Genomic DNA, 13,691 nt, shown 5'->3' with positions numbered 1-13,691 from the left:
AAATATATAGCTGATAAATAGTAAATCTGGAAATGTTTTCTGATAAAATGAAGATGGATATATGATGGAGAGGACAATATTAAGGACACTCCACGAGAACAGGTCACTCCGGGAACAGGACAGAACACCACGAGATTAAGAACACAACGTCGCCGAGAACAGGTCACAGAGCGAACAGAAGCATCAGGAGAGTGCCAGGAGGATATCCAATATGTAAACAGAACTCCGGTTGATGCTTTGTGAGACAAATATCTCTCGCTTAAGGGAGCACCGGGCGAAAGCTGAATGAAAGCGGATCATTCCCAATGGAACAGAATAGCCAAAATAACTCTATTGTGGAGCGTAGCTGCATAGTGTGAGATATTACAAAGCAGAACATGCCAAAATGAACGGAAGAAGTGAAATAGTTCGATCAGAATCGAGATGGCACAGCATGGCTAGGGACCCTTGGGCCAGATGCTGGGAGGCTGGAGTACGGTGTGCTTGGGATGAAGATGGACAGAGCACTGGAGGACCTTAAAGGTTATGCGGGTTATATTGAGGTTTATCTTGAGATGATTTCGTTTTTTTTTAGTGTCCCCGCGGCCCGGTCCTCGACCAGACCTCCATCCCCAGGAAGCAGCCCGTGACAGCTGACTAACACCCAGGTACCTATTTTACTGCTAGGTAACAATTTGGGTCTGGGAATGTCCAAACGAAGTACAAGATGAACCAGATGAAGACAAGAATCCCAATATAACAAATCCACAAGGGCCATGATGAGGGTTCGAGCCTACGTCCGGGATGATCCCAGATGCGCCTTAATCGACTGCGTCACGACGTGGTAAAACGTAGGTTCGAACCCTCATCACGACTCTTCTCGATTTTTTCATTTGATATATCACACTATTGTGATGCCTGTGTGAGTGGAATCCCAAATATACTTTATAATTAATAAGATATAAATTGGCATCTCAAGGATAAGCAATATGAGGTGAGGAAGTATGTAAAAAAGGGCAAGAAAATTAAGGAAAAAACAAAACTTAAGGGACAAAGGAAAACTCAAAGGGAGGAAGGCAGGGAAGAAGGGAGGTGGAGGGGAATAGAAAATGAGGGAGATAGGGAGGGAGGAATCCTTCAATGCCTCGTTCCCTTACCGACATCAGTCACTGTCTGGGTCCCTCGCCAAAGACGTGTCCTGTCCTCAATTTGTCTCCATCTTATCATAACTCTTCTGCCCAGTTGACTCGACATATCTTCAGAGGCACCGCCCGTGTCACCAGAATTTTAGACATATCGTCAGATTTAAGTGTCTTAGAGATTAAAAGCTGAATTTCGCTTCTTAACTGCTTGTTTGGCTGTCAAAATGTTTATATATTGGTTCTTAGTTATAGGTTACGTTCAAGCGCAAAAATACATACACGCAGGCATGTACGTACACACACACACACACACACACACACACACACACACACACACACACACACACACAGGTCATAGACATCATCATCACTGACAACTTCATGACCAAGTAATACAGTGTTAAGGAATGGATACACACAACAGGTACAGCTACTGTGTGGCGGAGCCCTAGAGCTAGTTATCAATCTTCGTAAACACATACATGTAAGAAAACAAACACACAAGAGGCTCTTAATATATCTCCCTTCCAGTCATACCCTCTGATGAGGTCACACGAGTTAAAAAGACGGTCTAGAAACGGCTTAAAATTAAGAAAAAAAGTCACTAACAATAACTCCGGGTTATATTGCATGTTTTTAATTTTAATCTGATAATTAATATAAAGATGGCATATTGAGGCCAAGGATTATTAAGACACAATGAAGCGTTGAGGTAAGGAATGAGGGAGGGAGATCTTTGGTTTAATAGAGAGAGAGAGAGAGAGAGAGAGAGAGAGAGAGAGAGAGAGAGAGAGAGAGAGAGAGAGAGAGAGGAGAGGAAAGAGAGAGAGAGAGAGAGAGAGAGAGAGAGAGAGAGAGAGAGAGAGAGAGACAGAGAGAGAGACAGAGAGAGAGACAGAGAGAGAGAGACAGAGACAGAGACAGAGAGAGAGAGAGAGAGAGAGAGAGAGAGAGAGAGAGAGAGAGAGAGAGAGAGAGAGAGAGAGAGAGAGAGAGACGAGAGAGAGAGAGAGAGAGAGAGGAGCAAGAACCATACATTCCTTGTCATCAATCACGCAATCACGATGGTCAATTAAACACGGACCCCGCCCAATCACCTTCGTCCAGTCAACAAAGGGATTGCGAAGCCGTCCTCAGGGATCCATTGACCAATTAATGTTACCTAATATTGTGTATGTCTGTTCTATAGAGGCCCCTTGATTGGATAATGATAATTGATTGAAATTGGCTACCCTTGGTTAGATCCACCCTTAACCTTAACTCCCGGGGCGCTCGCGCGCGCACGTGCACCTCCTACATATAACTTAATGTAGTGCTTTGGCTTTTCTAAATATTATTAATTAAATACAATGACAATTGCTTATTCTTCATACTTCAGGTTATTAAGATAGTTACAACTCTGTAACCATCTGTCTAATTGTTTTGTTCTTGCTCTCTTTTAACATTAGTTTTGTACCTATTGTGTAAAATTATCTTCGGAATGTCATACGGTATATCGTTATCATGTCTCATATTGTTTCTTCCTCTCAGTGGGGGAACGTTCAGTGTACTCAGTTATTTTCTCATAACTCATTTCTATCAATTTAGGAACGAGCCTTGTCTTTTTTTTTTTTTAATAATCATATAGTTTTGTTTTTTTATGCATTTTCATTCAGAAGTTATTATACCAAAGCTGCATATTCATGTGCATGTCTCTTGTACGTTGTATAAATTGCTCTGAAGGCAAAATTTGTCTATGTTCGATATATGTCATACGGACCTTTGCCAGTTAAATATTCGCAGTCTAAATTATTCGGCAAATGTGTGCATTTGGCATAAAATTTTAAATTACTTACGGCAGGTATTTGTAATTATATTTATGCAGAAGTTTTCTAGCTTTGAATCTGTATTGTAGTATAAGAATTTTCACAACTGAACTTAGTCTCATGACTTTCAATTTGTTTAAGTTAACGTTTATTTATCAGCCAACTTCTGGAGGTTTTACAATAAATTTTACCGCATATCACAGTCGCTATCTGTTCAGATTTTGCTCGTTATTGTTTTAACAGTAAACGTGGGTATACTGGAAAAATACTTGCTCTGTCAGACTATTGAGGCATATTCGAGACTTGGTGAGCCCAGTGACAGCGTTTTATCAACCCGACCGTCAAATTTTTTGGGCACCATTCCTTCCCCCGTCCTATCCCAAATCCTTATCCTGATCAATTGCAAGTGCTATATAATCGTAATGGCTTGGCGCTCTCCACCCCTCTCTCTATCTCTGTCGCTATCTCTATCTGTCCCTATCTCTACGTACCTCTCTATCCAGCAATCTATCTAGCTCTCCCCTTTTTCCACCCTCCCTGCAACCCCCCCCCCCCCCCTTAAAAAGCACTGAAACAATGGTATGGAACTTATAGCTTTTCCTTCCTTGAACTTCTTTGCTAAATTATTTTTTTCGTAACAGTAACAAGTCCACGGTAACTTCACCCTATATTAAGTATTTCATAGTATTTCACGACCATTTAAGGTCGTGAAATACTATGAAAATGACCCATGGATATTTCTAATTCTAAATATTTCTTAAATGATTTAACCCGACCTGCCTTTGCATATCCCGTACCCCAGACCACTTTCCCCGTCAATTTGGGTGAGGCTTCAAGGATCGTGCCTTCAACTTTGGACAGAGATTCTCCCAGTCCAACTAGAGATACGTTTAGATATTGCACTAAAATAGTGTATGTGTGTGTGTGTGTGTGTGTGTGTGTGTGTGTGTGTGCCTGTGTGTGTGTGTGTGTGTGTGTGTGTGTGTGTGTGTGTGTGTGTGTGTGTGTGTGTGTGTGTGTGTGTGTGTGTGTGTGTGTGTGTGTGTGTGCCTGTGTGTGTGTATGTGTGAGCTCGCGCGCGTGCAAGCATGTACGTACCTGAAATGAAGGCGCTCCATTGATATCTTTGCAACTAACCAAGAAAATTCTTTGCAATATAGCACGATGTTTATTGGGGGACAAAATCTATTCCTGATTAGACTTTTGGAGAATTTGTTTCGGTATATTACAGGCGTGCTTGCATAATGAGATTTGTTAACAAGTTCCATAATGAACCTGAGCTAACGTTTCCAGTTAAATATTTCATAATAATAATAATGAATAGGTCAAGCTTCGATATCTTCGTGCGTGGCCGCGTAGGCAGAAATAACTGCGTCTCCACACCTGCAGCGTTAACCACACCTCCACACCTGCAAAGTTAACTGCGTATCCTTGTGCAACTGTCCCTACGCTTCTAACTTCACCAGTCATATCCAAGTTCATAAATTACTGAATGAAACAGCGAATCCCTCTTCATTTCGAAGCTTCGTATACCCATGACGGAGTTTCAGAGACCGGGAGATAAGGGGTTTCATGTGTTTGCTGTAGCTCGTATATTCAGGCTAAAAAGCGTAACTAGAAGAACAACATTACGGGATCTAATCGTGTTAAAGATTTCCGTGAAGAAACACTGAGCCACTTCGGTGGGGAGGCTCCTAATTGTGATTGCAACAGATTGCAACAACTCTTGGCGTTGAGAAGAAGAGTGTGAGGTAAAGAAACTTGAGAGATTGGAAGAACATGAGTAATAAAATGGAGAGATTGGAAGAATAGGAGTAAGAAAATGGTGAGATATATTAAGAAAAGAAGTAAGAAAAGGAGAGATTGGAAGAATAGAAGTAAGAAAAATGAGAGTTTGGAAGAATAGGAGTAAGAGATTCACGAAGAAAGAAGTAGGGGTGACGATGAAAAGAGAAAATAAGAAAAAAAAGATAGGAAATAATATAATGAAGAAAACAGGGACAAAGAGGAAAAGGGTAAAGGAAAGAAATGAGTCTTCTCTTTTGCTGTGTTCCTAACCCGTCGTCGTCCCAAATACGTCTAATTTTATACATTATACTCCCCTCCAAACGTACAAGTTACAATGACTATGAAAAGTAGCGCCTCACAAATATCCCACGTTTACCATGTTTGGGTAGAATAGGTTAGTTGGGTTGCTTGGGTTGGTTCGTTTCTGCTTAGGTTAGGACTTAGGGTATTTTGCAAGGTGGGGGAAAATTAAGTGGATGCGGCCGGATTCTGAAGCAACAAGAGACAAACTGTTGCCGAAGTGAGCTGATTGGGTGTTGTCTGCTGGAATGTTTCTTGTGCTGTTTCGTGGCTCACTCTCTCTACTGCTCCTGCATTACTCTGCTTATTATATTGGTACTATTTGTGCTGCTGCTGCTGTTGCTAGTACTCGTAGAGCCACAACTAATTATTCTACTTCTTTTACTACTACTACTACTACTACTACTATTAGTACTACTAGTACTGCCACGATTACCATTGATACTTCTTTACCTATTCAACCTACTTTTAAAGCTACCTTTTATTTGGTTTCTATATATATCTTATCTGCTATATTCCTTGTCTTAAAAAATTTCTGAGCTTCGTGTTCTTCATATCTCTCTCTCTATCTCTCTCTCTCTCTCTCTCTCTCTCTCTCTCTCTCTCTCTCTCTCTCTCTCTCTCTCTCTCTCTCTCTCTCTCTCTCTCTCTCTCTCTCTCTCTCTCTCTCTCTCTCTCTCTCTCAACCAAGTATTTCCCACAATAATCATTATATTTCCTTCTACCTAGCTCCACTCCTTTTCACTCCGTTATTCTACGTTCTTCCTTACCGTCCTCCATCCGTCAATATTACGGCCAATAACTCGATCACTGGCGCACCGCCTGCACCATCTGGCTTCGTTTGCCATTTTTCTACATGTGTGCATGTGTGTGTGTGTGTGTGTGTGTGTGTGTGTGTGTGTGTGTGTGTGTGTGTGTGTGTGTGTGTGTGTGTGTGTGTGTGTGTGTGTTTACTAGTTGTGTTTACTAGTTGTGTTTTTGCGGGGGTTGAGCTTTGCTCTTTCGGCCCGCCTCTCAACTGTCAATCAACTGTTTACTAACTTTTTTTTTATTTTTTCCACACACACACCCAAGGAAGCAGCCCGTGACAGCTTACTAACTCCCAGGTACCTATTTACTGCTAGGTAACAGGGGCATTCAGGGTGAAAGAAACTTTGCCCATTTGTTTCTGCCTCGTGCGGGAATCGAACCCGCCCCACAGAATTACGAATCCTGCGCGCAATCCACCAGGCTACGAGGCCCCTAAGGCCTGTGTGTGTCCCTAAGGCCTGTGTGTGATAACCACACACGAGGCCTGTGTGTGTGTGTGTGTGTGTGTGTGTGTGAGTGTGTGCGCGTGTATGAGTGTGTGGATGGACTCACCTAGTTGTACTCACCTAGTTGTGTTTGCAGGGGGATGAGCTCCGGCTCTTTGGGCCCGCCTCACATCTGTCAACTCATCAACTGGTTATTATTATTTTTCACATTCACACCCCCAGGAAGCACGCGTAGCAGCTGTCTAATTCCCAGGTACCTGTTTACTGCTAAGTGAACTGGTGCATCAGGGACAAAGAAACTCTGCCCCAATTGTTTTCGCCTCCACCGGGGATCGAACCCAGACCCTTAGGACTACGAATCCCGAGCACAGTTCACTCAGGCCCCCTTTGTGTGTGTGTGTGTGTGTGTGTGTGTGTGTGTGTGTGTGTGTGTGTGTGTGTGTGTGTGTGTGTGTGTGTGTGTGTGTGTGTGTGTGTGTGTATGTGTGTATGTGTGAGTGTGTGTGTTGGAGTTTACGCCTGTTATGTTAACGAATCGGTATTGATATCATTATAAAGTCACTCTCTCTCTCTCTCTCTCTCTCTCTCTCTCTCTCTCTCTCTCTCTCTCTCTCTCTCTCTCTCTCTCTCTCCCTCTCTCTCTCTCTCTCCATCCATAAAATTATGTCATCACAATTACCAGTGATGGGAATGACGTAAATTATAATTTTTTAGGAAGCAAAAGGAACAAAAAGGAGTAGGTTAGTACCTTGCCTGGTACAATGTTTACCCGGCGCTCTCCCTCGTTCTGGAGAGCGTATTCATATACACAAACACCCTCCTCTTTGACTCTCGGTGCCTCTTGGCATTGTTTGAAGTACCTGCATTGTTGCCATGCCTTCTCAGAGTCTTCTGCCTCTCTGAATTTATAAATCCCTCTCTCTCTGTCTTTCTCTCCCTCTCTCTCTCTGTCTCTCTCTGTCTCTCTCTCTCTCTCTCTCTCTCTCTCTCTCTCTCTCTCTCTCTCTCTCTCTCTCTCTCTCTCTCTCTCTCTCTCTCTCTCTCTCTCTCTCTCTCTCTCTCTCTCTCTCTCTTTCCTTCATTTTATCTCTCTCCTACACACGAACTTTTTCTGTGTCATTTACGCCATTTTTGTTGTCACTTTCACCCTCTCGTTCTCTTTATCTCTGTCTCTTACTCCGAATGTCAATCATATTATACTTTCTCACAATTCTCTCCCAAGTACCCGGCACAGTATTGATCCACTGCAGTTCCTTCCTTTCATCTTATATGCCCAAGATATGCATGCGCATGCACGCACACGAGCTCCAACACACACACACACACACACACACACACACACACACACACACACACACACACACACACACAGGTACACTACTCACACAAAGTCATATATTCTCTGACTCTGATTTCAGAGTCAATCACCTCATATACATACCATTCTTCCGTTATATTAACTATTCTGTCAGAGTGCCAGTTGACGTAACAGATCACATAGTGGACATGAGACCTTCCCGTGCTTGGGGCATGAGGATAGGTATCTAGCAAGAAAATGGGTACATAGCACATGGTATGGGTATGAGGACATTCCACGGACAGAATGAAGGACCCGTTTCTAATCACATGGATGATCGGAGATCGAACGGCGACCCTGCAAGAAGAGAGGCGGTCGTGCCTCTCGGCCCAACCAGATGGATCGACCTTTGATAATAGCTTTACACGTCGCTTAATTAACTGTTCTTTCTTTACGCGTGTGATCTTAAAAAATTATCCTTCATTTTTTTCATGATAAAGTCTTTAAACATGAGTGATTCATTTACATTTTCATAGACAAAAAATGTGGCAAACCTTCTCATTCACTCAATAATTCCTGAACCGATTATGTGCCTCTATAATCCTCTCCACCACCGTCCACGGGATGGGTATGAGCAACCATACCGTCCACGGGATGGGTATTATGCCCATACCCACGGGATGGGTATTATGCCCATACCCACGGGATGGGTATTATGCCCATACCCACGGGATGGGTATGAGCATAATAAAGAAAGACTTTGAAATTGAAATCACTCAATATAATACTCAAAATGGTTACTCTGAAATTTGTTAATATCTCTCCTCCCTTCATCCTCTTCTCTCTCAATGAACAGAATTTATCCAATCTTTTTCTTATAAAGCTTAAAGGATTATTTCATCATCGTAATATTTCCCCTTTTCATCCCAGTGTTCCCCCTCTATCATCTCACTTTTCAGCCCTCTGTCTCTCTCTCGTCCTAGTGTTCCGCTCTTTGATTGCAGTGTTCCGCTCTTTGGTTGCAGTGTTCCGCTCTTTGGTTGCAGTGTTCCGCTCTTTGGTTGGAGTGTTCAGCTCTTTGATTGCAGTGTTCCGCTCTTTGGTTGCAGTGTTCCACTCTTTCGTTGCAGTGTTCCTTCTCTATCATTTCACTTTTCAGCCCTCTCTCTCTCTTTCTCTCGTCCTAGTGTTCCACTCTTTCGTTGCAGTGTTCTAGTCTTTGGTTGCAGTGTTCCACTCTTTGGTTGCAGTGTTCCACTCTTTGGTTGCAGTGTTCCGCTCTTTGGTTGCAGTGTTCTAATCTTTGGTTGCAGTGTTCCACTCTTTGGTTGCAGTGTTCCACTCTTTGGTTGCAGTGTTCCACTCTTTTGTTGCAGTGTTCCACTCTTTGGTTGCAGTGTTCCACTCTTTCTGTCCCTTATTCCATTCCTTCGTTTCAGTGATCCATTCTTTCCTCTCCTTAGTACACTTTTCCGTTCCCTTATTCCACTCTTTCGTTCCAGTGTTCGTTTTTTTGTTTCAGGTTTCCTCACTTTCATTCCCTTATTCCACACCGTCTTTCTTTTTCATTCTTTTTAGTTCAGTTATTGGACATTTAATTATTCGCAAGTGTGAGTCAGTAGTATAAATATCAATTTGTTTACCTTCGAATATTTGCTATTATTTGGGTGACAAAATGGTTATTTCGTGGTCGATTGAACGTCGGTTTTCGTGCGAATTGCAACCCGTTCTCAGACTATAGTCGTCTGGGTGATGGCCGACCCCCCTAAGAAGCATTAAAAAATTGGAATTTTACCATAATTATACAATACTAATTGGGTTCCCGGCGGCGCCCGGGTCACTCTTCCCCTCTACCCTAAACCTCTCATGTCCCATCTCAGCCCTTCTCCCTTCCCTTCCTCTCTTGCCAGTTGCCACCTCTTCTAACCTCCCCATCTTTCTCCCCATAGATTCCACCTCTCTCCTTCTCCTTTCCTTTTACTCGTTTCCTCTTATTCCTTCCCTTTCCACTTCTCGCTCTCCTTCGTGGAGAGGAGGAAAGGTGGTGTTGCTATTGGGTCCGACCCTCATTTTAATACAACCCATACAACCAACCCCGACTTGCCTATGTTCGTCCCATTCCTTATTGCCAAACTATTCACACTGCAAAATTGGGTTAAACTAGCCCCAACCTTCTGGCCTCCAGCCTTTAACAGGCAGACATTTTATCTATTGCATATAATTTACCAGGGGGGAGGATACCCAGCTTCACTTGGGTCTTTTTCCCCAATTCCCCATTTTTCCCCCTCTCTGCTAGTCTTCCCCTCTTTCATCTTTGTTTCCCTATTACCCTTCTCTCTTTTCCCTCTTCTCCCCCTCTCTATCTTTTTCCCCCCTTCGATCCCACCTCACCCCATCTCCTCTCCTTTCCTCTCCAACATCTCTTTCTGTCCCTCTCTACAGTCTCTTCCATCTCTACTCTCTTCCACCTTCTCCACCCTTCTCCCCAAAACTCCCCCCCCCCCCCCGATGTTCCTCATCTCTCACCTATCCTCTTCCCACTCTCCATCCCTCTCTCACCTCGACCTCTCTCCTTCTCCGTCTCTTTCTTTCTCCCATTTTCTCTTTCCCTCTCTTCAAACATCGCATCTCTCCCTCTCTCTGTCTCAAAAAATATAATACTGAATTCACGTTTATTGCTTTTAGTGAAGAAAAATAGGTACTCGTCGAGCAAACATTCACAGACTATATGGTGGTCGGGTTCACTATCGGCCCGACCACATCTCACCGGAGTATTAGAACTAACCTAGACTAGTCTCTGACCGTCCCGGCCCCCAGACCATTCACCCTGCAAGGTTAGGTGAGACATTCTCATATATTTAGACTTGGGGGTTGGTAGGCGTTCCCGACTTCGTGGGTCTCTTTATCTTCCTCTTTCTCAATCCTTCCTTTGTCTCAGTTTCCCCTCCTTCTCTCTCATCTCTTTCTCTCTATCTCATCCATTGTTCCGATCTCCAAATAGCTTTTCACTCCTCTCCAACTTTCTCCACCTAGAACGCCCTCTCTCATCCCATTTTCTAAATGCCTTATCCACCCGGAAAGTACTCAAGGGTGATCCTAATCACCCCTGAGTACTCAGGGATAACTAAAATATACTTTTTACTTTGTCAGATGCAAATGGGGTGGTCCTAGTAATCATATAGGGTTTAATAGGCATGAAGCCCAACACCAAACCAAGAGTCACATATCTATGGATTATCCTTAAAAAATCAGCGTACTCTTTGATGTTACTACTGCTCGACTTAAACGCTGTTGTAAGTACCGCTGAGAATTTGCATTACCTACTCACCTAGTTGTGTTTGCAGGGGTTAAGGTTTGGCTCTTTGTTCCCTATGTAGTGTTCTACGACTACCTTTGATGTAGACCTGGACAAATGTAAATTTTGTCAGTGAAATTATTTGCACAAAATATTAATAATTTTGTGATGGAGTGCTAAAATATAAATAACTTTAGAGACAGCTCTATAACAAATGTTTAGGAAATTCAATATATTTAACTCAGAATTATTAACAGCCAGAAATATTATCCAAATATCCCCAGTCTGTTATCCGTAGGTCGTAAATGCCGGAGAATGTAACCTTTCCAACGCTGCTTCTGGACAAGACGGTGTATATGACAAGCAAATCTAATTATAAAACTTTTTCTCTGCAAATGTAAGTTGCTTAACTTAAAGACTAATCTTGTGAACGTTCTCGAGCCCATTACCGATATAAAAATTAAACAGAAAAACTAACTTATCAAGAATATAACTAGCTGAGCTAAATGAATTTTTGGGTTCAGTTCCTGAACCCATTATGTGCCTCTGTTACCTTTACATCCCTGCCAACAGAATAGGTATGAGGGTGCATAATAAATGAATAGAAAAAGCTCCATTGCACTCAATCGTCTTATCAAGGCAAAGAAGCTCCACCATTCATCAGCATTCGTCCCCCTTCCCCTCCACAAATGCTAATTCATGAAATATACTCACACATAACTCACAGCTGATAGCGTTCGAAGATTTATTTGAAGAGCGCTTCCCTCTTTTGCTTTGATCGAAGCTTTGACTCGAAATGTGCTTTGTTCATATACCGTAAACATACATAACTAATATCGTATCCATAATTTGTAACTTAATCTATCCTTGGAATATGTTAAAAATATATAATTATTATTAATTTAGATAATTTATATTTATTACTTATATTAACGCGCATGGATGAAACGGCAGATGGGTTGAAGCCCATGGCTTGAGAATAGGTAATTTTTTCGTCAATATCGACTCTATTTTCCAGTCCGTTCTCATCAACAAAGGCCAAATGTTCATTCCATACAGTCGTCAAGGCCCTTCCCCCGATTATGAATTAAAAACACTTTACACACCACTCATTACTGATGGCTTTCAAACATATTTGGAACAATGCTTTGCTGGCTTTCTGTGTTCGAATCACATCTCTGTAAATGCTTCACCCAATTACTTCAAATACAAATAATCGCCAAAAGAACCTAAACACCTAACCGACACCTAACTATACATCAAACTTTAATAAATAATACTTATTTATATATGAGAACATATATAAATCCCTTAGACCGGCCGACTGTGGGCCAGCCCATCTGACTCCTGTGTCACTCAGCAGTGAGCGACGTGTGTGTACCCATCCATTCACTGGTCTGACCAGTTTTATAGTCTTGGGTCCGTGGCCCCTCCACGGACCCCATCTTCACCTCTCCAGTATCAGCTTCTGATACTGATAATGGCTCCAAAGAGCCTCCACTTACGGGCTTACCCATAAGCCCGTGTTACATGGAGGTTTTGTTCCAGTAGCTGAATCTTAAACCACAACAATAACACTATGATAACAGGTTGTTGTTTTATAATACTGTTCTTCCACTGCACATTTCATCTCCCATTCTCCTCGACATTTTTTTTAGTCCATTTTTATTATGCTGGAACTCCTCGTTACTGTTATATTTCCTTCTAGCCAGCTCTTTATTCTACCTATTTTACATTCACAATCTTTTTCTCATTCTATCTCATTGTCTGCTACACCACTTTATTTCAACTATCATTCCACTTATCATCTTCCTCATTTTTCTGACATTCTATCTTTCCGACCGCATTTTACAGTGCCTCTACATGATCCCTCTTTCACCTAACATTCCACTGCTCTACCTAATGCAACTAATTTTCTCACTCATTCTACGTTTCTTCCTCACTCCACCTCTAATTTATAACCAACTTTTGCTCATTCTTTTCGTATTGTTCATCTTTTCACTGGAGCATTTTGTTCCACACTCGTACCACAGTAATCAGCGCCACATGCCGACTTCACTTAAGAAACTTTATGGCTAATTTCCTTCCCACTTTCTTGGTGTTTCCTCCGCAATATCTTTCTACTGTCTCTGTTCCCTTTCACAATATACACTTCCCTATCTCCCCCTCCCAACAGACCATTTTTTCCAGGACAGTAACATTTGTCCTGCCAGTAACGATTTTCCTTGTAACGATCGGACTTTGGCGATAACCGGACCCCCACTGGCCATAACCGGACTACCACTGGCCATAACCGGACTCCCACTGCCCATAACCGGACACCCACTGGCCATAACTGGACTCCCACTGACCATAACCGGACTCCCACTGACCAGGCTTTCACTGCTTATTACCGGCCTTTCACTTGCGAAAACAAACTCTTCATTAGTAATAACTAGATTTTAATTTATTATATCAGGACTTTTGCTAACAATATCGTGATTTTCTCTGCTGAAAGTTAATTAGGGTGCCCTCGTAATTATGAGTAGCTGGAAACTGCGTCACCAGAACGAATATCCTGAAAACCGTCGGATATTCCTCGAAAATAATAAAACATTGTTCGAATATTCTTCTTCTATCGCAACTTTGGTAATCAAATTGATCTGTTGTCTTCATTTCCGACGTTTTGCCTACATTCTCTCTCTCTCTCTCTCTCTCTCTCTCTCTCTCTCTCTCTCTCTCTCTCTCTCTCTCTCTCTCTCTCTCTCTCTCTCTCTCTCTCTCTCTCTCTCTCTCTCTCTCTCTCTCTCTCTTTCTCTCTCTCTCTCTCTCTCTCTCTCTCTCTCTCTC

The 13,691-nt window shown here is 42.4% G+C and overlaps 1 protein-coding gene across 1 annotated transcript in view; it reads right to left on the bottom strand.

Annotated features, from left to right (window-relative positions):
• LOC138351809 (serine-aspartate repeat-containing protein I-like) overlaps positions 1-10,190 on the bottom strand; it is a 100,606-nt gene extending 90,416 nt beyond the window's left edge. The window contains exon 1 of the mRNA XM_069303816.1: positions 10,094-10,190. Coding sequence (XP_069159917.1) covers positions 10,094-10,190 — 97 coding nt within the window. The remainder of the gene's footprint in view (positions 1-10,093) is intronic.
• Positions 10,191-13,691: the final 3,501 nt, after the last annotated feature.

This window comes from Procambarus clarkii, chromosome 51, assembly GCF_040958095.1.
Source record: "Procambarus clarkii isolate CNS0578487 chromosome 51, FALCON_Pclarkii_2.0, whole genome shotgun sequence".
Classification (NCBI taxonomy): Eukaryota; Metazoa; Arthropoda; class Malacostraca; order Decapoda; family Cambaridae; genus Procambarus; species Procambarus clarkii.
The sequence above is the reverse complement of the archived record's forward strand: the minus strand, read 5'-3'. Positions and strand labels throughout refer to the sequence as shown.